Source organism: Heterocephalus glaber, unplaced genomic scaffold, assembly GCF_053883595.1.
Source record: "Heterocephalus glaber isolate CG9 unplaced genomic scaffold, H.glaber_assembly_v1.0 deba00000676, whole genome shotgun sequence".
In the NCBI taxonomy this organism is placed as follows: domain Eukaryota; kingdom Metazoa; phylum Chordata; class Mammalia; order Rodentia; family Bathyergidae; genus Heterocephalus; species Heterocephalus glaber.
This window is the reverse complement of record NW_028258156.1, coordinates 17,414,613-17,436,915: the sequence shown is the minus strand read 5'-3', so window position 1 is coordinate 17,436,915 and position 22,303 is coordinate 17,414,613. Positions and strand designations below refer to the sequence as shown.

At 38.0% G+C, this 22,303-nt stretch overlaps 1 protein-coding gene across 6 annotated transcripts in view; it reads right to left on the bottom strand.

The window, feature by feature from the left end:
- Dock4 (dedicator of cytokinesis 4) overlaps nucleotides 1–22,303 on the bottom strand; it is a 445,644-nt gene that overhangs the window by 244,134 nt on the left and 179,207 nt on the right. For all 6 annotated transcript variants that reach the window (XM_087206716.1, XM_004839630.4, XM_004839627.4 and 3 more), the window contains exons 2-4: nucleotides 4,840–4,923; nucleotides 2,648–2,688; nucleotides 594–649 (exon numbers count right to left, since the gene is read on the bottom strand). In XM_087206716.1, coding sequence (XP_087062842.1) covers nucleotides 594–649; nucleotides 2,648–2,688; nucleotides 4,840–4,923 — 181 coding nt within the window. The remainder of the gene's footprint in view (nucleotides 1–593; nucleotides 650–2,647; nucleotides 2,689–4,839; nucleotides 4,924–22,303) is intronic.

Below are 22,303 nucleotides of genomic sequence, written 5' to 3'. Positions count from 1 at the left end.
ACTCACTCTAACAAGGTGTTTCTCTAAAGCAGAATAATGGCTTTATGAAGTGGTCACCCAAGGATATGGTTATGATGGTTACGATGGTTATGAGGGTTATGTGGAAAACATCAGGTGTGGCTTCTATTTTTTGGTACCAGGGATCGAACTCGGGTCCTTGCGCTTGTGCAGCAGGCGGTGAAACCACTGAGCTAAATCCCAGGCCCCAAGTGTGGCTTCTTATAATCAGTGGGAAGTCAAGGAAATTCCTGGGTTTTGAGGCAATATGACTCAGCATTTTATGGGCCTCACCACTGTGCTTCTCTAAACAGCAGGAAACTAAAATGAACCAAGTCTTCCTGCTTAAATTCAGTTCCTTCCATGATTTGTGGGCAGGGAGACACCTCAGTGCCCTGGGTCATGCCATTGTCCAGCACACACATGGGTTAATTCTCTCTCCCAACTGCTTTAGTCAGTGTATTTTCAGCAAATAACACAGACAATGGTATAATCTTGTACAGTTCATTTTTAAGACAGTTATTAAGCCTCTCAAATTCCAAAATAGCTAATGGTTTTGTGAAAATCCTCTAATATTAATAAAACCCATTTCTTACCCTTTATTCTTTACACAGGCATTTTTCAAATGAACATAGCTGGAAGGAAATATACCCTGGAAGAGAAAAGATGAAGGTTATGGAGCTGTGTTTTAAGGCAAGGTAGGTTTCGCAGTCCTATGTACAGAGCACAATCACACAGCAGGACAGGACAGGGACAACATCCCCATCACATTCGCTAGGCCTCTGTGCCTTGTATCATCTTTCATTTTCTACTACCAACTCCTTTACACATTTAAATTCTCTGAAAAAAACAAAAATCAATGAAAAAATTCAATCTCATTCCACAAATACACTTTGTAAAAGAAAATTTAAAAATTCAGAAATTCTACATAAAAACCATATAGATGAGAATTGTTAAATACTGCATAGTTTTAAAAGACATTTTTGGTTTTTTTGTTTGTTTTAATTATTCTTTTTCTTCTTCCTCAAATATTCATGATTCTATTTTAAAAATATATACATTTTTAAAACCCACTGAATTTGGAGACAGTTTCTGTATTTTATGTATCACAGAAGATCTCTGATGACAACACACAGCAATTAATCACTATGCTGCCATTCTGATGGAACAAAAACTAAACAAAAGAAGCCATGCTAGCTTAAAGCTTTGTACTGAGGGAAAATAACAGGGCAAGAAAATTGCTCCTTTGTTCTAAATGGGACATCGAAAGAAACAGCAACAACAAAATGAGCATCAATTTTATTGTCTATTAAGTGACAATATCCTCTGATGAATTTCTGATGTATAATCAAATGACAGACTCAATTAAATATTTACGAAAACAAATGTCATTCGAACATGTTATTGCTATTGTGTATCCAAGTCAAAAGTAAAATTTAATGAGAAAAATTCTACATATTCAATAGTAGTAAACATGGATATAGATTTTCCTTAAAAAATCTTTTTTTGGTAAAATTTTAAATTTACCTCAATGTGTTAAAAGTAACAGTTATAATTAATTATAATAATAATTAAAGAACTTGAGGCTTATTATATGTCAGTGTAGTCACAGAGAAATTACAATAAATTTTTCCTCAAACATGCTCTAGATGAATAAACACTGAAGCTATATGCCCTGCAGCTGTCCCAGAAAAAGTTTAAACGAGGGCTAACATTAAAATTTGTGGACCTGACTTTGATCCCCCCTACCGAAAAAAGAAAATTTGTGTACACTTTTGTCCCTTACATTGTCCTTTAGGCTGATCTAAAATAATGAAATGAAGTAATTAAACACGGTTGAATGTTGCAGCAAAACTGTACTTAAGCAAAAAAACAAGTAAAAAGTTGGTATCTTACACTGTATTTTAAGAATTGCAAAAGACAGTTCCTTATCTACAATGCTAATGAACCTAGAATTAAGCACAACATGAATATAACATATAAGAAAATATTAGAGTCTGGGAAGTATGGATGGAAAATGGGGCGATTAGAGTAAGGTAGAAAAGAGATATTAGTAAGAATTAGTGTCAAAATCACAAACTACTCAACTCAAAGATAAACAAAAATCCTATTACTTCCTGCTATAAATCCTGAGGGTTTGTATGACTATATAGTCATATAATGAATCTTAGTGTCTATCTAGAATAGTACTAGAGATGGGCATTTTTCTAATATGGATTTTCCAGTTTCAGCTCCCCAAACACAAAAGAACCCTTAACATGTCACTAAAATAAACTTGTTTCTCCACACCAGCATTTTATAAATGATACTACAGAAAACTTAAAGATTAAATATCTCTATTCAATATTTCTTCTGGGTTATATGTATATTTCCCCTGCCTGAATTTTATCTCTCAGAGAAACTAATACTTCAAAAAGATTCTGTTTATATATAATGAGCTTATTAAGGTCTTCTCAGTACAATTTTTAAGAGCTATACAGGATTATCATTTGAGCAGCATATTTTCACTGTAATCCAAGTTCAAAGGAATTTCCAAAATTATGAAAATCTGTACTACCACTTTGCATTTCAATTAAAAGTACCAACTTTAATTTCAATTGTACAATAAAATAATTTAAATACTTATCTTTTTATAAAAATAAGTTTTTACCTTGATATTTGGGTTTTTTAAGGCAAATCCTCTGTACCAACCTGTGGAGAAATAATTAGTTATATTTTTATAAACCATAATATTTTCAAGATAACAAAAAATTGATCTGTTCTTTGCCAATGCAATCCTATCATACATGTAAATATTCTATGTATACAAATAGTAGTTGTCAGCTAATACTAGATAACAGCTCAAGTAACTATTAGTGTATTTTAGTATTATCCTGTCTGTAAAAGTTTATCAGAAATTTACATAACTATAGACATAATAGAAATCAAGGTTTTAGAATGGAGCACTGGGACTTAAATTTTGGCTCTGGTATTTAATCTACGGCAAGTTGTCATTTCTCCCCATTTTATAAAGGTCACATTATTTCTAAGAGAAATTCAAGAATCTGCACAAGATTGAATATATTTACAAATTCTGCTTGCCTAACTAAAAAGCACAGAATCTACCACCAAAAAATAGTGCTAGACCAGCTGTTATGCAATGAGTCTGTACATCATCACACCCACCGTTAACTTAGGTTAGGATCAGTACCGTAAGCATAGGAAAGCCAGGTCTCCCCTCACCAGAATTAACTGGCACACCTTCCCCAGCCTCATCAGCACAGTTTCTCAGCAACCCGAGCTCCTTATCATGTATTCTGTATAATCTCTATTACTTCAGCTCAGTTTTACAATACTACTGTTAAGAAGAAACAAGTCTTTTTATAATTTAAAGCAAATATATGGTGTGTATATATACATAGATGATTAATATATAGCCCAATGTAACTGTAATATTCTCAGATTGTATTTTTTTTTTAAGTTTAGAAACCACTTTGCTTATGGGCAAGAACTTATTTTGTTATGTAATAAATGTTCTATCTATCTAACTGAATTTTTGACTAAACTTTTGAAAACAAATATTTGAGTTTTGTATTTAAACATTTTTGTTCCTCATAAAACATTTTCTTAAAAGAATATTCAGTACAGTACTATAAAATATCACCCCTAATATTTTCAAAATAAGTGTGATGAAAGGAGAATTAATGGAAAATCAGAATCTTTGTATCTCAGGGTTTATTACTGCCTGACAAGGACAGATTCAAGAAATATATTCATTTGTAAATCATTATTCTAGTAGAAACCACAACTTTTTGAGAAGTACAGAAATGTCACAAAGAGTTTCTATCCAATTACACTGTACAGAAAAGTTTTTAGATTATGCATCACTTCCATTACATTTGGGGCACATTTACATGCACCAATTCAAAATCAATTTTATATCCACCTGAATACATAGAAGAAATAAACAAAATGCATCCAATAATAACACAGGAAACCTTATTATATTTTTAGAGGTCTCAGCTGCAGTGGGCAGAATAACCATCCATATCCATGTATCACCATTTAGTGCCAGGCTCTAGCTAAATGTAGTAATTCTGCTTGGGGGAACACAATTTAATCTATGATGAAACTTGGTAAGATAGAATGTTATCATATTATAAATTCCTGGTAAGAAAAGCCTTCCAGCAGGAAAATGGATATTTTTGGATATATGAATAGCACTCTATAATATAGTCGTTCTGTTAACAAGAATTTTTAAAAAACAATCATTTTATATCTTTTTTAAGAAGTAGGACTTAAAGATGTTTAAGGAGAAAAGTTTGAGAATATATTAAGTACCTTTAGTGAATTACCTGCTACATAAATTAACAATGATCATTCAAAGTCATATAACATATTCAACTAACATTTCAAAAGCATTGAATAATTTTATTCCAAATTGAGGAAGAAAAAAGACTAGATTGAGTAGATAGCAAGACCTCAGTTTCTTCCCATCTGTGGGGAGGAGGCAGGCGGAGTCTAGCAGACTTTTGAGATTCTGAGAAAAGCCTTCTAGTGTGGTATTGAGTCCTGAACTCCTACAAATAGGGCAGCTTCAACTGCTTTCTATGTTGCCATGTGATAACTGTAAGAACACGGTATTAGAAAAAAATATGACCAACTCAAAAACACCAAATATTGCTTTTCCATTAGCGAAATGCAAAACCACAAGGACACATTTCATAAATATGTTTTGCTATGATTACTGGAAAAGGTCTACAATTCAATAGAGGTAAGAAGAGAATATGTAAACTTGTTGAAGAGTCCTATTTCCAGGAGGTGATTCACACAAGCACAAGCAATCAGCATGAGGCCACTCACCATCACACTTCTCCAGGATCTGAACCGTATCTCCAATTTCCAGGGACAGGCCGTGTGGGATGGTTCCTCGAAAACTGGCAATAACTGTAAGAAATGATACAGACTATGTGAAGGCAATCGTGGCAGTTACAGCCACTTATACTGCTTACAATTAAATGTCACTGACTACAAAAAAAATGAATGTGAATAGGAAATACACTTTTATAGCTAGAATCTGCTGTCACTTTACATATATATATAGTTGTTTAAATTATTTAAATTATTTGTTTGTACATATTTGTAGTACATTATGGTTACATTCCTTGTGGGGAGTTAGTACATGTACATAACGCTTCTTTTTTTTTTGGTACTGGGGATCGAACTCGGGTCCTTCTGCTTGCACAGCAGGAGGCAAAACCACTGAGCTAAATCCCCGGCCCTCTTCTTAATTCTTTTTCTCATCCCCTTTCCCTTTTCTCTCTCCCTACTCCATCCATCTCCTGATTCCCTTCTTTTATTTTTTTGTACATGTTTGCAATGCATAATGTTTACATTCCTTGTGTGGGGTTAGTACATGTACATAACACATTTTGTATTTTTTTAAAAATCATTACATTTATATGCTTTGCCAACTTCAACTTCTTGGTGAAATAAACATTATAAATATGCATTTCAAAAATGTGAAATTTACTATAACCAATATAGAAAGTAGCAAGAATATGGCGGTTACAAGAATATTGTGCGATTACATATGTAAACAAAGGTTATTGCTTGAAGAGATAGTCTAAGAAGGACCATGTCCCTCAAACACTGCTACATTTATCCCACCATCCAAGTGTCTGGTCTAAGGTAGTTAATCAATATATGTTCTATAATAAAGCAAAAATACACTTCCTACTTGTTATTAAGCTCGCTACTGCTTGCATCTAGTGTCCCCCCAAAGCCTCACGCCCTCATAGGTGGGGCTTTTTGCAGCTGGCTGGATCTAGGGCATGTGATACTGGGATTAAGGGTGTGTGATACTAAATTAGTCCACTGATTGGAATTAGCATAGTTCTGGGTGGCACCACGCCAAAGGCAGGTAGCCTGGATGGGATAAATGGGAAAAGCAGGCTGCTGCTTGCTGTCTTCTGCCTGCCAAGCTATGAACTGTTTTTCCTCTGTGATGCCTCTCTGCCATGCCACTCTGCCTCAGAACCAGACCACTATGGACTGAAACCTCTACCAACTGTGAGCCAAAATAAACTTTTTCTCCTTTAACTCTGAGTGTCAAGTTATTCTGTCTCAGCAACAAGAAAAGTAACTAAGACACTTAGTTTATCTTTCTGGTACAGTGTTTGAAGTGGATTTTTTCCCCCCTAGACTGTGAGCTTCTCAAGAGAAGGGACTGCAGTTTTTGGCCTTTATGTCTCCAAGACCTTGCCAAGTTTGTGGCATAAAAGCAGTCTTCTTGTGGTATTATCAATGGGGATATTTTATTTAGTAATGAATGTACCCTCCCCTAGGAATAAACACACGTCTTAGCTCTCTTATTATCAGGATGACTGGGGGTCACTGTTAATTACAGATTATTGATTTACATTAATTGGCTTCACAAACATTTTACAAGGTGCGTCAGAGCTAGCATGTTGTACAGACAGGCTAGATTAGTCATCCTTGGGCAACTCCAAGAACTATAGAGGAATGAAGCTTTTCCCTGGACATTAAAGCTCGAGCCACAGAGGAGGCAAGAATAGAAGAATAAAGAAAAAGAATCAGAATACACGAATAGAAAAAAGATACTTCCTATGAAATGCTATGTATACTGATATTAACTTAAAATTCACAGGAGACAAAAAGGATTTTTAAAGGTTTGGTTTTTTCTCAATACTGAATGAACCTAGGGCCTTCATACTGAGCCACATCCCTCACTGCTCCTTGCTCTTTTTAAAACTTTTTAAAATTTTGAGGCAGGGTCTCACAAAGTCACTACATTGTCCAGGCTGGGTTCAATCTTGTGATCCTCCTGCCTCAGGCTCCCAGTGTGCTGAGTAAGGGCAAAAATTTTTAAAGTGACTTATAAATTTGTTTCAGATGTTTCTGCTACTATTGGGAATGTATTTTAAAAGTCTGAAGGAACACAAGTCTGTCAAAAAACAAAACACACCAATAAGTAATCAGCTTTTAGAGGTGTCCTGTGCCCTTTTATGATCTAAAACAAAATTAACAGTAGAGACCAAAACATAGGACAGAAAAAACAGCCCAAACTACCATAAGAGGGGTGAAAATAACTACATAGGAACCAATTTAGAACATTTTAGACAAGTACTAATTCATGATGTCATAACCATAAATGCCATACAGTCTCATATTAATGTCCAAGAAGATGTCTGCTTGAAAAATAATCAACAGTCCATATACCTTGACAGATTACTTCACATAACTTTCATGGACCTCTTCTTAAAAGACATTGGCAACTGAACAGACAGACAGTAGACAGGCTGTAGTTTGAGACTTCAAAACGAGCTTGCACCCAGAACTGCCTTTCCACACTCGTGAGGTTGCTTTAGCTTCTCGCCCCGAGCTGGTCCAACCATGGGGACTGGAGGTGCTGCTCTCAGAGGTGGGGCATGGACCTCACAGCACACTTTCACACCCAACTCTCGCCTCTCGAAGGTGCCCTGCTCCACCCAGGGCTGCTGTGAGCACCTTCCCCCTGGTGGCTGTCCTCATCCTTCCCCTCATCACCTGAACCCAGCAGTGCCACTCATGAGTTTCATTTTCTCACCTGGCCTTCACACCTCAGCCTAGCCAGTACAGCCTTCACTGTGTTCTCAAACTGCTCTCCAAGGTCTCCAGACCCCTCCCGGTGGCCACAGCCACCTCGATTTTCAGGACTCTGTCCTCCTTGGAATCTTCCAATGTTTCTCTCACATCCTCCAGCTTTCTTCTCTAGACCTTTCTTACACGGGCCCTGACCCTTTCAGTGGTGTTGGCGATCGAACCTGGGGATTGCATCTGCTAGACAAAAGCTCTATCACTGAGCCACATCACCATCCAGAGTTCTGGCTCAAGGTGCTGATGTATAGAGTCTGGGTCCAGGAAAGCAGCGTTAAGTCCAGCATCATGAGATGTGGGTATGAACCCTGCTCTTAGCTACATGATATTGGCCATGATACCAGCCTCTCAGAATCTCCATAGCCTCACTGGGCAAATGGAGGTAATAAAGGTACTCTAAGTGGTAGTGGGGGAAATAAAATAAAACATTTATTTAAAATAATTTACTAGATTATCTTCAACATTTCAGTCATTTAATAAACACCTCAGCTATTGGTACTTTTCTCCCCAGATGGACAGAGTTCTGAAACTTGCAAAATCTCTGGTTGATACATGACTTGTCAACTTTCTGTCCAGTCCTGATCTATGCCCTGAGCTCCTGATACAAATTTCCAACTTGTGCTTCTCTATTCAGGTGTCTAAACATCTCAAACTAAAATCTAGCTTGCTGCCAAATGAATGGATCACCTCCTGTCATCCTCTAACCAAGCCACCCACTCTAAAATGTTAGTCTTTCACTGGTATTCTTAGGTGGATTTCTCTGCATCTCTCAACGGGGCTACTACAAAACCTCCCAGGAGGTCTGTCTACCTGGCTCCAATTGTCTTTCCTCAACACAATACTACCAGAGTTACGTTTGATTTTATCACATTTGTGCTTTTTTTTTTTTCTTTTGCAGGAAACTTCTAAAAAAGAAAAAGGTAATAAAATATGTAATATTGGATAGCAACTTAACAAGGTTAATCATTTTCCTCATATCTCATGTTGCCACATAGCTCATATAATCCCTAGGTGTCTCCAAACCTGACTCACTTCCACTGTCTTCTGAACCCAGCGTCACCAACACACCCCATGACACATAGTCAATTCATTACCACATCAAAATGATCTCATTTCTTAAATATGCACCAAACTGTCCTTTCATCAGCATCTCTACTCCCTCCACGACCGAAGCCTTGCACTCACCTACTGAATGGCTCTTCTGCAGCAGAACCCTAATGTGTCTACAAACAAGTTCCCCTCCAACCCATTTCACATACAATAACTGAGAGGCTTTAAAATGCAGTGGGCTGATGTCACTTGTGTTGAATATATCAGAGCTCTGGGAACAACAGAAAAATCACTGCTTCAGCCTTCTCCCAGCACATCTCAACTCCAACTGTACTTTAGTCACTGTGACCTTCTGTCAACAGCCTCAAAGTACTTCATGCATGACTGGCCTCTTGCAAGGAATACTCTTCCTTTCCCTCCTTATCAAATTAACCCAAATTCGACCTTCCAGTGTAAGCTCAGTTGTCCTGTCCTCAGAGAAGTCTTCCTTGATGCACACACCCTGCACCCTCAATTTACATATACTCATAGCACCTCATACCACTTAATTACACCTTTATTACACCTTAATTACACCTTTATTTTGGGAAGTCTTAAAATGCTGGCTCCTGCAATAGACTATAAACTCCAAGTATAAGCACTCTGTTGGTTTTAGCTCCTAATTTTACACTCAGTTCAGCAAAGTCTGGTACATAGTCTGAGCTCAGTAAGTAATCATTGAATGAATAAATGAGGGCAGGGCCTTTCTTGTTAAATGTTCTAATCAGAAGCCACAGGCTCCTTTATGACTGGGAATACTACTTAAGAGAGTGCTCAAAATTCTAAGAATGAAACTGTACTACCTGTGAAAATTCATTCTCTCACAGGAGAAAGTGAAGGCTGGAGTAATAGTTTTTCTGAGCTATAATCATGTATTATTTCATTTTTTATCCAATAATTCTACAGGAGTAAATTTAGGTGTTACTCTTCGGTTGTGTACTATTCAAATAACTACTGAAGGTAAACTAATGATGTCTTCCTACCTCATGACTTTCAGATGCCTCCTCTATAAAACAAAGGCACAGACAAAAACTGAGAGGCCTCTGCCCACTCAAAATTCTGAATCTGGAAGAGGTTTGGAGCTCAGCATTGACATGGCAAAAGACTTACTGGAAAACTCTGTCCCCAAACCAGCCTGGCTTGTCAAAAGATGCCTCTTCCTACTTGAACCAGTGCGTGGCTAGAGCTGCAGGACCAGTCACCCACTCTGGGTATCTCATGTAAGCCTCTAACATCTGTTCTCCTTCCCCCTTTCCAGGCTCATTCCTTACCTCTCCACACACTGCCCTTTGTTCTCCCCAACCCCAAATTCCCCTCAAGCTATTGCTTGCAACATCAATGCATTTACACTTATTACTGACGCATGGTCTCCCCCAATTCTTCTACAATAAGAACTATAAAGCAGCCTTAATTTAAGGCTTAGCTCCAAGGTTAAAGTCTTCTCAAAGACTTCTTGATGCTATTACCTTCTTTGTCTAATTACTAATTACTCCTTCAACTGCACTCCTAGAGTACTTGACTAGACCTCAAAGAGAGACCCAGCATGAATCAGAGTATGAATGGAGTATGAACAAATACATGGCAGGGAGGGAGGGGTCAATGGATGGATGGCACCACTGAGAAATGGGCCCGAGTTTTAACAGATTCAGATAATCTCAGGGACACCTATCATAACATTTAAGGGGTAAATATTAAACTGTAGATCCTACTAGAGAAAAATACTTTCAGGATGTAGTTAAAGAGACAACTCTGATCTTTACCCTCTGAAATGGCAAGCTGCTCTCAATCTTTGATTTAGAAAAATAACTCCATCTAGCTGTGTACTAATGAATGTTAGCCTTGGAAAGATATGTAGGCTTCAGATTACAAGAAAAAACTTAAAGAAAAATGTAGTTGTAGGCGAAAGAATAAAGGACTTTGACTTATGTTTGTTACTGGTAACATGTAATACATAACAAACTAAAGATAACTAGTTTAGCAAAAAGAAAAGACCTAAAGACAAAGACATGCATCAATGAAGCCTCAATTTGCATTTCTATCAAATGCACTTAAAGTATAGGACAACTCTAGATTCCATTTTGGAAACAACTTTCCAACTAAATCTTTTTAAGTGTCCTGGAGTGTTTTTGCATGAAACACAACTATAGTTGAAATTCACTTTTGTCACTAGATATTGTGAAGTAGCTATCTCCTTCTACAGAAGTCTATTCCTGTAATACCTCCTGGGGGTAGTTTTCCCCCAACAATATTGGCCTTTACTAAATGAATGTGACCATAAACTCATACTGTGATTTCTCTTTATTTTCTCATAAATTAAACAGTTTCTTATTGAACTTTAGTAGCTACAAGAAAATATCAGAAAATGAACCTTGGTAGAGTTGGAAATACAAAGGCCCACTACCACTGTTTTAGTCAGAGGTCCCTGAGAGCACAATTTTAAACAGCACATAAAAACTATCGTACGGCATTGTATTCATCTCTCCCATCTACTACTATGTACAATGTATTTGGATTAATAAATGTATATATAAAATTTTATATTCAAGTCATTAAAAAGTATATGCAAAGTAAAAGCACTAAATTTACAGCATAACCATCCTGACAAGGATGTCCTAACCTGCTTCCTGTTAGCACTTATAATTTCATTCTTCCATATAATTTTATGAGTTCAGTACCTGCTGACAATTGATTAAAACTTAAATAGCTGTGAGAAACACTCGAATATAGCTACTATATATTTTCTAAGAGTAAAGTAAAAAGAAAGTAAAATGGTGCCCTGAAATAGCAACTCATTTCTTAGTTTCAACAATGCCATTTATTTATGTAAAGAACAAATGCATATTTTAAAGTTTTAAAACTTCCTACAGAGAAATTCAGAGTTCCAGAACTTTAAAAAATTGAAAAGCAAAACAAATTACTAAAGTCATTTACAAGTCAACCATGTAGCTCTAAATTGCAGACAATAACACTGTTTACCATCATTGTCAAAAATAACATTTATAATGATTCCACTTGCCACAAGTCAATTCGAGCCCAGCAAATGCTGCCCTTACCCTTTACAGGCTGACAATCTAAGATGAATGAACATAGAGTAGAAAAAAATAATGAAAATGCTTTGTCCCTGGTGACACAAAGGAAAGAAAGTCATCTCTCGGAGGCAGAATTTTGGCTTCATCTTTCTGGTAAAAGGACCTCCAACTCATGAACAAGTTGTGGTCGAAAAGGTCACTTAAGCGCTGACTTCTCACAACACAGAACATGACACTACTGAGGTCACCCCACAGAATTCAATTTAACACCAAAACAAAACAAAAACAAGCCATTACTGCACCAGAAATTAAATATGAAATTGTACATAATTATAAGATCTTTAATGCTGGTGTTTGAGGTGAGGCAAAGCCAATTGGAAGGCAGTAATGAAGCTGGCACTGACATTATGGACATTCTACAGGAATTCTAATGCACCTCCGAGGACCCGAGAGCGTGTCTTTCCCATGGCTACATTCATTTCACTGTAAACATTTAATTTTGGCTTGTCACTAATATATCTACCTTTAGGTTTACTGTATAAGGGTTTATGGGGGTCACTAAGGAGAGTGGCTCACAAGGGAAAGGGGAGAAAGAGAATTCCCAAAGGACCTCAAAAGACCTGGAGGACACAGAGAAAAGAGAGAGGAAATTAGACACTAAGTCCTTTACAGGTATTTTATTTCATGAAATGGTAAACTATAATGAGGAGGGAAGGGGGTCACTTCTGCACATACACAAAAGCCCTTATAGGGAAAAACAAAACATGGTGGGAAGCCAAGTTGAGGGTCTCATCAAAGGCATTCCTTTTTTTATAGCTCTGGTAGGGCTGGAGAGAAACCAGGATGGAAGTCATTTGGAGATTCCTACTGCTACCATCAATTTGTAAGGGCAAGGTAGAATTGTCTACCTCCCTTACTTTTTCTTGTTTGTTTTTTGGCGGGTTTTTTTGGGTTTTCTTCTTCCCCTCTCCACAGGATGAAGTTAGCAAGGTGTTCATTCCTAACTAACTTCAAGGCACTCTCGACTGGCTATCCATGTCACAGCCCCGCAGTGTGGGCAGGTGGTCTAGGAAGACTGGAAAAAAATAGTCAAAGGAAATGGGAGAGAGGAGATGGAGTGGTAACAGCTGGACACCGATGATGCTTAAACTGAATGCAGAAACAACAGAAGTGCTGTGCCCCACCTTCCACTCCTCAGACCTGCCACATGCTTGGATCTGTCTTCCTCCTGGCAGTGCACTGTGCCCATGCAGGCCTCACACTCCCTGCAGGCATGTCCGAGAGGCACAGATGCACATGCCAACATGAAAAGGTTGCATTCCATGCCACAGTTACCATGGTGAGCCTTTGGGACATCTCACAAAACGCTCTTTGGACCTAAGTGACTTTGAAAAATCAGAAGCACACCAAATAAAACTTGGTTCTGAATTTTACAAGTATCACCTGAAGGTATATTGCTGCCCTTGACTGTTACAGAGGATAGTTCTACCAAATATTATGGTACTTTACACTTTGCCCTGCTTGAAACAAGGCCATACGGACTCAAGGCAAAAGGGAAGAAAGGTGCTGGGCACTGTGATGCATCACCCAGGTTGCCCTCCAGGTATGCACGACTTGCCTTTCCCACTGCAGGGAGTGCTGGCAGAGACCATGCTCAGCCACGGCCTTCTTCTAGGATGCCCTCAGCTCAAGAAAGCCGCCTGCCCAGGGCCCGGCCCTCTTCCCAGGATAGCGTACATCCTAGGAAGGCAGGCCCTCCCACCACATTTGGGGCAACTTCCAAAGGCCATTCCAGCCCAGGTGACCAAGGCTGTCACTGGGCCTGCACTGAGGATCAGCATCTCCTTCTGCCTACCTGTTTCTTTCATCTTCCTTCCATGGGGTGAACTCCAAGTACACTCCAATCTGCCAAAAGCTTTAAAACTTTTTCCACTCAGAATTTGCTTCTTGCTCAATTTATTTTCAAGCCCTAATTTTAGAGGGATTGTTGCCTTATTTTGTCTCACCATTTTACTAAGTTCTTCATGTGTTAGTTCTACTCTTCTGTGATTAGGCATTTTGATTTCCATTTTGGAGAGAGAAAAACAAGAGAGGGAAATAAGGAAATGAATTAGCAATATCATGAGAGAGTTCTTCCACATTAAGATTTATCTGATGACACTGTCACTGTGGCAGTAAATGAACTAGTTTTATTCCCCACAGAGTGATAAGCATATGCTTTACCTTGGTTTTCACGATCCAAACACAAAGTCACTTTCCTAAGAGGCTGTAAGAACTGAAGGTCAAAAAAATAAAACTTTAATTATTGTATCTACCTATCATTACTTTTAAAAACAACTTAAAATGACAGGAAAGGTTATGGTTTTGCCCAACTGCCAGCTAAGAGGAACATCTTGGAAGACAGGGTTTAAACAATTATCTCGAAAGCATCCTCTCACTCAGGAAAGGGGCACAGTGTTAAACAGAGAGATGGAGGCCTGGGACCCATCTCCACCACTTAGGCACTCTATAATCCCTGGCTCTGCCATTTGCTATTCCAGGGTGCCACCACCTGCCTGGCCTAGCGTACCACGATGTCATGAGAATCGAACAAATGTATAACAGCTTGATTTGCATGTCTGTAAATGTAAATAATACAAGATATTATTTTTTATCATTGCTAACTGGAAATCTGGAGGTTGGCTATGAATCTGGCATGCATTTAAAAGCTAAAATAAGGCTTCCATGTATACAGGACAGTCCAAACCCTTTTTCTGTTATGATGTCCTGAAAATAATCAATAAGTTAAATTTAGACTAAGGCTTAAACCATGGGGGTGGGTGATATCACTGCTTTTTCTGATAAAAACAGCAAAAAAAAAATTAGATAATAAGTCAGATAAGGAAAGGTAATGAGCTAAGAGAATTTCCCCAAAATGCTAAGATAGAGTAAGGAAGGGAAGGCTTTTCACATTCACTCTGCTACAATGGTGTTATTATTTGCCCAAAGGACAATAAACAGCATGGGGAGGGAAAAAAATCACAATACAGTCTTCATGTCACAAAGCAGAATGAAGTTACAGAATACAACAATTTCTTTCACCATAACCCAAGTTAAAATTATTCATTAATAAGTAAAATACAATTTTCTGATCAATTGTATTAACTCTGCCACCAAGTGTTCGGTGAAGCAAGCACATACAAAAACAAAAACTGCCTATTCCCAGTATGAGATGATTAATATTCAAATAATAACATAAGGAAATTGTCTGAAACATAGGATTAAGTCTGCTAACTTTTTTGTTTTAGCTGTTTGGTTTTTGTTTTTGTTTTTCTATGAGGGAAGGGAAAAAATAACCTGTTCTACCCTTCAGTGTTCTTTGTCCTGATTCTCTCTATATGTACTAAATATTCAAAATCACAACACATACAGCGCAGCAGAGAGGAAGTGGGCCATCTGAGCAAACCATTTCCGCATCTCCATGTGGCGCCTCAGGGACTCAGCCCCTGGCCCATACAGAGAGCACCCAGTTCTCCCTGCCTCTTCCAAAGTTCTCCCCAGCCCAATTCTCAGTCCTGTCTCTTTTCTCGTCATTCTCCTCCATATGAAGTAGCGCTCATTTTTCTGATTATGCCTGCCAATGCAGACTCCTCAAGAGGTCTGTTCTGGTATTACCTGCAGATTACATAACATCCCATCTGAGGGGAATCAGACTCTTAAATTTCTAGTATTACTCCCCTCTGTTCTGATGACTAAGCCAACTTCCAATGTGGAGCAAACACAAACCTAATTTTGACTGATGTGGCCACTGACAACCAGTCAAAAAAACAATTTCTCAAGGCAATGAGAAGCCAGTAAACAGTTCAGTGGAGAATTACAAGAACAAAGTTGAAAGTTCTTTGAAAATCCAGCTCCTGTGCACTCCTCCAATTTCATCGCACAAACCCCTGCAACAGTTGCACTCATCCTCTTAGCTGTACCTCTGCAAGTTCTATTGATGCTTTTAGTTCAACTTGAGAGTCAGGCCTCCTGCTGCTCTTCAAAACAATTCAAAACCATGCTTGGTGTTGCTTGCCTGGAATCCCAGCACTGAGGGAGGCTGAGGCCAGGGTATCACAAGTTTGAGTCCTGCCTGGGCAACTTAGTGAGATTGTCTCAAAATAAAAAATAAGGCTTGGGGGTGTACCTCAGTGCTAGTGTGCCACTGGGTTTGATCTCAAGTACAGCAAAACAAAACAAAACTCCAACATCCTCCTAAAGTGCTGGTGTGCCACTGGGTTTGATCTCAAGTACAGCAAAACAAAACAAAACTCCAACATCCTCCTAAAGGAAGGCTGACTCTCCTACTCCACTACATGTCTCACTGCACTTACCACCTCTGGGTTTTGGGGTCCTTTACGCTCCTAATACCTGGCACAATGCATGATACCTAGTGAGTGCTCAACAAATGTCAGCTGAAGATTTGGAGGAATAAAACATCATGCTAGGCAGTTTACTCATGTATTCACTAACCATACAGAGGTCACCTTCTATGTGGCAACATGTTGTTGGGCACTAGAAATGCAATTGTGATGGGAAAACTTTATACTCAGTTTGTGGAATTCATAAAAAAAAATCTGGGTTCTGGAGAACACATTTCAGAATGTCTTAACAGGCTACACTTTAGCTTGGATTTTGTTAATCATTTAATTTAGCTCTTCTTTTGTGCATTTTATCCATTTTATTAATTTTCACCAATTTTATCATTTCTACTATTTGTAGAAATCCTGTTACAACAAGACAACAAGCCTTCCGGACTTGGCCCTAGTACTCTAGATAGCAGAGCACTTAAAAAAGAGGAGCTACAACAGTTTTCGGCAAACATCACTGAAGAGAACTGGAAGACGGGCCCAGCCCACACAAACACTGTGTTGAAGTGTGCTGATGTTCTCTCCTATCAAAAAGCATTTCCAAACAATGATCCCCACACAGGCTGAGAGCTACTTCTAGATTTCATCACTGGATGGATTTCATCACTAGATTTCATCATGATCGTTTGGTTCAGATGATATTTGCTAAAATTCTCCACTGTTCAGTCACTAGTTTTTCCTTTCTCATTAACAGGTATGGTATAGAGAGGTACTCTGAAGCTATGCAAATACACTCCCTTTCATCATATTTCATAGCATTCAATGACGACTGTTGCTCCCCACCTTAGCCATTTCTAACTGTGATGTTTTTTCACAGGGTTATTCAGACTCAGCTGGAGTATTTTAATTGCAATTGAAACTACCACTGGATCCTTTTTTGATGTGGACAAAATATATTGAATTTTGTCTTGACTTCTTAAATATAAAGCATAAAATTAACACTACTACCATAAGTATCTTTGAGATGACTCATTCAAAATGTAAAATTTCATGTTTCAGAAAATGAAAAAACTGTTCACTTGTATCAGAAGATTTGCACATTAATATTTTTGCCCAATTTTTAGTACACTGCATGAACTCTTTAGATATTACCTCTTTAAATAATCTGAACATGTACGTTTGGTAAAAGAGTTTTTGAACTGTTTCAATCAACATTTTCAAGGAAAACTGGACAGGTCTCTTCATTAACTATAACCATCTGTAGGTTTGAATTAAACCCTTTGTTTTCATTGCAATTAGTAATTTATAAGAGAATCTTGGTAAATATATATTTCTTTTAGGTCATGGTAGGAATCTAGACTTGCTAATAATTTTTCACAATAACACTTATTTTTAACTAGGGTATGGGCCCTTACTGATATTCAAAGCAGCTATCAAGAGTTATTAATACTGGGCTAGGGATTTAGCTCAGTGGTTCTGCCGCCTGCCTTGTGAGCGCAACATCCCGAGTTCCATCCCTGGTACCAAAAAAATTTTAAAAAGTTATTAATACTGTGCATACTGTATTTGATAAAGTCTTACAGTAAGACACTGACTATAAACTACAGTGACTATCTTATAAAAAAAGATTTACACTTTGGAGATTTTATAAAGTTGATTATTAAGAATCAATTTAACTAGAACTTCAAGCTATCTCACAATAGCTTAATTAATTAGGCAGCTGAAACAATAAATTCACATATAATGCAAATTACAGGATGGGTGGGTTTAATAACAAGGGAGGGGAGGCATAGCATGGGAGAGGTTTTAGCAAATGTGCACAAGAAATGGGCATGAGCTAACTTCATCCTGATAGCATGCTTCTCATGCTGGTCTGATCCTAGTAAAGTAAACCCTAGGTTTGCCACAACATGGGGATCCTCCATACTGCTCAGAACCCACAATACAGGCTGTACAATTATAAATACAACTTGTTCCTCCATAATTTTCCTTTCCTGAGAGAACACAATTGCACGAGGAATACCAATCTCATTCAACGCCATTTGTTCTCGAGTTCCAGGGTACACACAGTAGCCCCCTGATCAGTGTGAACCAAGGGGCTCAACACCCAAGTCTTTGGGGATGTGGGGTGAGTCTGGGCCATTCTTTAGACTTGTATAGTGCTGGTACTAGAAAGCTCTTATCAGGATAATCACATTATTGTACATATGGTACATGTAGACCTGGTATTTATGTGGCTTAGACTGTCGAGGAAATTAATAAACTCTGTTATTTGCACTTTATAAATTCTCTATGAAACCTTTCTGTTTCCCTTCAATGGCTATTTTAAAACGAAAACATTGAGAAAACAAATGCAGCTAGTTTGGCTTAGAGATTTTAATGACAAAGTGAAGGCAAAACTCACTAAAACTGTAATAGCCAAATTAGGGAACCCAAGATAAAAATGAACACTACCAAGTCAGCATCTATCAGCTGTAAATGAACTTCTGAATTCTTCCTCAGGATTTTTAGAGGGCATCAAGTTCCCCTGGGGATCATGCCCTCAGTTCTTCTCTTCTAATTTCATAAACTAATGAAGCAGTTGTTTTGCCTGCCTTTCTTCTCACCGTAAATTCAGCTAACTATTGATCCCAGATGTTGTCTACAATCATTGAAATCTGGATTGTCTTTGTTTGCAAAGAGCTGGATTTTTTTAAAAGAAACACACACATACAAACACACACACACAGTCTTTTTCATGAAAGTTAAAATTTTTGTGCTTAGCTAGGGTTAAAATCTTTATAAATAAATGTTTATCTTTTTCCCTCTATTAAGAAATTCACCAAACAAATTAGGTAAGTTTTCCAAAATATCTTCAAAAACAGACAAAAAGTCTGGTGTCAGGGCCTAAAACAGTCACTCATTTCATAATATGCTAATTAGAAACAATTCATCTATGGCAGAACTGCAGTTCTTTGGTTCAGATGCTGATTTGCATTTGTTTTTATTTTTCTGACCATCAGTGGAGGTGACTCCCATCTGTCCAATGAATTAAATCTGACAGTCTATGCCCTTGTACCTAATGTACAAAGTGAGCAGCTTTAGTATTCTAGCCTAGGCAGAGAGAAATAAAAAGTGCATACATATAATAAGATTTTTTAAAAAAAATTTAAACACAGAAAATTTTATCTTTTGGAAGATTAATGTCAAAATTCCAACAATATTTTCAACGTACAGAAACTAAATCGAGGGTAGCATGTAGTCTTCCACAAGTGTATGGGGATTGACAGATAATTCTTAGTAATAAAAGCCAGGAACTCAAATTCCTAGGCATGGCTAAAAGAAGATATACTTGCATGAAAAGCACATAGAAGATATGACTTTTTCTCCTTTTACTAGTGACTATAATTAAAGTACCTTGTTGTATAGCCTCAGATAACAGCCATATGTTAGTTCTGCCTTATAAAAAGTATTGACAACTTACTTAAAGCTTCACTATTCATAAACAGAGATTAATGTAGAATTCTTAAAATTAAGTGATTTATACAAAAATATTTTAGCTATTTCTAAACAACTAAATTAATCAAAACTAAAAATCATATACTTCAAACCTGAATTTATCATCTTCTTATAAAATATAAATACACAAATATTACTACCATCTTCACTAACTCTAGCCCTTACAGTTAAGTAACACATTAGTAAAAGATTAAGGTACTTCTAGAACAGTTTTTAATCACTGAGTTTCAAAATAGTATTTTAGTATACCAAATATCTGTTCATTTTTTAAAAATTTTAATGTACCCAGAATAGCCTATCTGCCAACACAGAGAATGCAGAGTTTTTAAATTCTGCTTTTTCTCTGTGAGTTCCTCCTAAAAGCATGGGCAGCAAGAATGTCAGTTTGTCTGTATATTTAACTAAGAGACAAATGTAGAACTATGTCACATTATACAAGAAATTAAAATTTAGAGCTGGTGCTGCAGAGGCAAAATTACTAAACACGTAAGGAGCACCTTTCCTGCATTGTGTGTGGTGGGATATAACAGATACATGAAAGTATTAAGCATTCTCAATCATCTCCTGCTCCAAACCAACCCTAGTTCTGACAAATACAGCAAGCAAATAGGAAAGATTAACCAAGATCCCATCAAAAGAGATGTGGTAAACAGCTAGTATTTTCCTTCTTTGCTATAAAATTGAACTTTGCCTTAGTTCCTGATGTATGTGTAGAAATAATACATCACTCTGTCAGCTTCCCAAAGAGGAGCTTGGTCCTGCTAGAAGTAACACATGTCAAGCTACCCAACATGTATCAATCTTGAACCCTCAAGGTGAACACAATCAGCTTCACACTATTCCTTAGCTGTGGCAGGTCCATTTGTTTGTTAAAACACACAACACAACCATCTCAGTCTGAGTCCCTGGTGCCCTTCATTTAGTCTGCAGCTTATACCACCTGGCGTTGTGAAAAATAAATTTCTGAATTTACATTTGTTTTCAGAAAATGGATAAACATCAATCTCTTCTTGAAGACTAGTCTTTGGTGTAAATGAACCTGAGTGTTATAAGGATCACATGGGACAGAACACAGGCTGGAACTGACTTGGCTTTGCTTTCCATGCCAAGGAGTCACTTGTACCCTACAAGTAGAAGATTTTTTTAAAGGATATTTAATAAGTGAACAAAAGCTAGACCATGAAGTCAGGGAGCTGAAACATAATGAGAAGGTTGAGTTACTGCTAATCACTATGGCCTGGCTTCAGATGACCCTTCTGCATCCTGTCACCATTTGAACCCTGGTATAAGACATGATCTAATCCTAAATATCACTTGAGATTTCTCAAAAGAACTCCTTAAATTTCCTCTATAATTAACCAAGCATTTGTACTTTGTTCCCCTACCCATTTCTCCTCAGATAAATGGAAAAGTTGTAGGAACAACACCATCTCCAGAGACCGGGTCTTTAAGACTTAGGAAAAAGTTTAGTTTTTAAAAGCTAGAATTGGCTCATATAATAAAAAAGAACATCCCGCCCTCTAAATTCCTACTCTCCTCTCCATCCCACACTTCCAGAATTCAGCAGGATACTGTCATTAGTAAAGATCAACAACAGGAAATGACCAGGAGGAGAGGGGAGTTAGATTTTCCCACCCACACTTGATTCTGTAGCTGGACAATATGTTTACGTAGTATCGTTTACATTTTTCATTCACGGTAATTTCTCATGATTTTCACTGAGGCAATAACAGTGTTTCAGGGGCATCAGGAAAAAGGAGAAGGTACTCAGTCCTGTACTTCCCAAACAGGTTTTGCTCCTTTCCCAGTCAGCAGTTGTGAAAGTGAAGGTGCCCATTTGCCCAGGCTTTCACTAGCAAGAGCATGGTTGTGCAGAGATGCATTTTCTCAATTCCTAAACTGCCCTTCAAATAGCAAGAATTAGAAGCTGGAGAACAGTTTTGCTGTAAGCTACTGGGCACAAAAGACACACAATGGTTTCCCCAAGGGAAGGAGAAAAGCTCTTCCACTCTAGAAAGGGAGAGAAGAGAAGAGAAGGAGAAGAAGAAAGAAAGGAGCCAAGAAGTTGTATAGACATAGGGCCTGCTTGCTATTCTACGGGGAGGAAGACCCAGGAAAAGGCACAGAGGTTGAGCAGAGATTTCCAGGTGGGTTTGGCAACTTCAAAGCTCTGCCAAGCTATAGGAGGGCTTGCAAGGGCAACAGCAGCCAAATGGGGGTGGAAAGAGCAGTGTGATACAGCCAGTAAGTTGGGTCTGTTAGCCAACCTCCCTCCCTCCCTTCCCACACGACAACCTCTTCCTCTTGATATGGACTGGCTGAGAATATAGAATCATACTCCTGCGAGCTCTGCAGATGCTCTGGAGTCCACAGCCCAGAGCCTGGGCTGGATGGAGACTGAAATGAGTTTGCAAAGGCCAAAAATCCCAAATAGAGCTAAGCAGGAGAGCCGGTAAGGAGGGGAGATGGCCTGTTATCACGTTCCACCCATGTGAGACACCAAATACCAGAGGGCTCACAGAGGGCAAACGCCAATGGCCAAAGCCACTGCACAATTCTTCTCTTTTAAATTATTATGATCTGGAAATCAACTCTTTAGATTTAAGCATTAAAAAAAAAAAAAAGGTTTCATAAACTGCTACCAGTGAGTACCATAAGCTTGGACACACAGACTTCAGCCAATCTATTTTGTTTGTTCGGGCATGTGCTGCTTAGTTCTCAGTC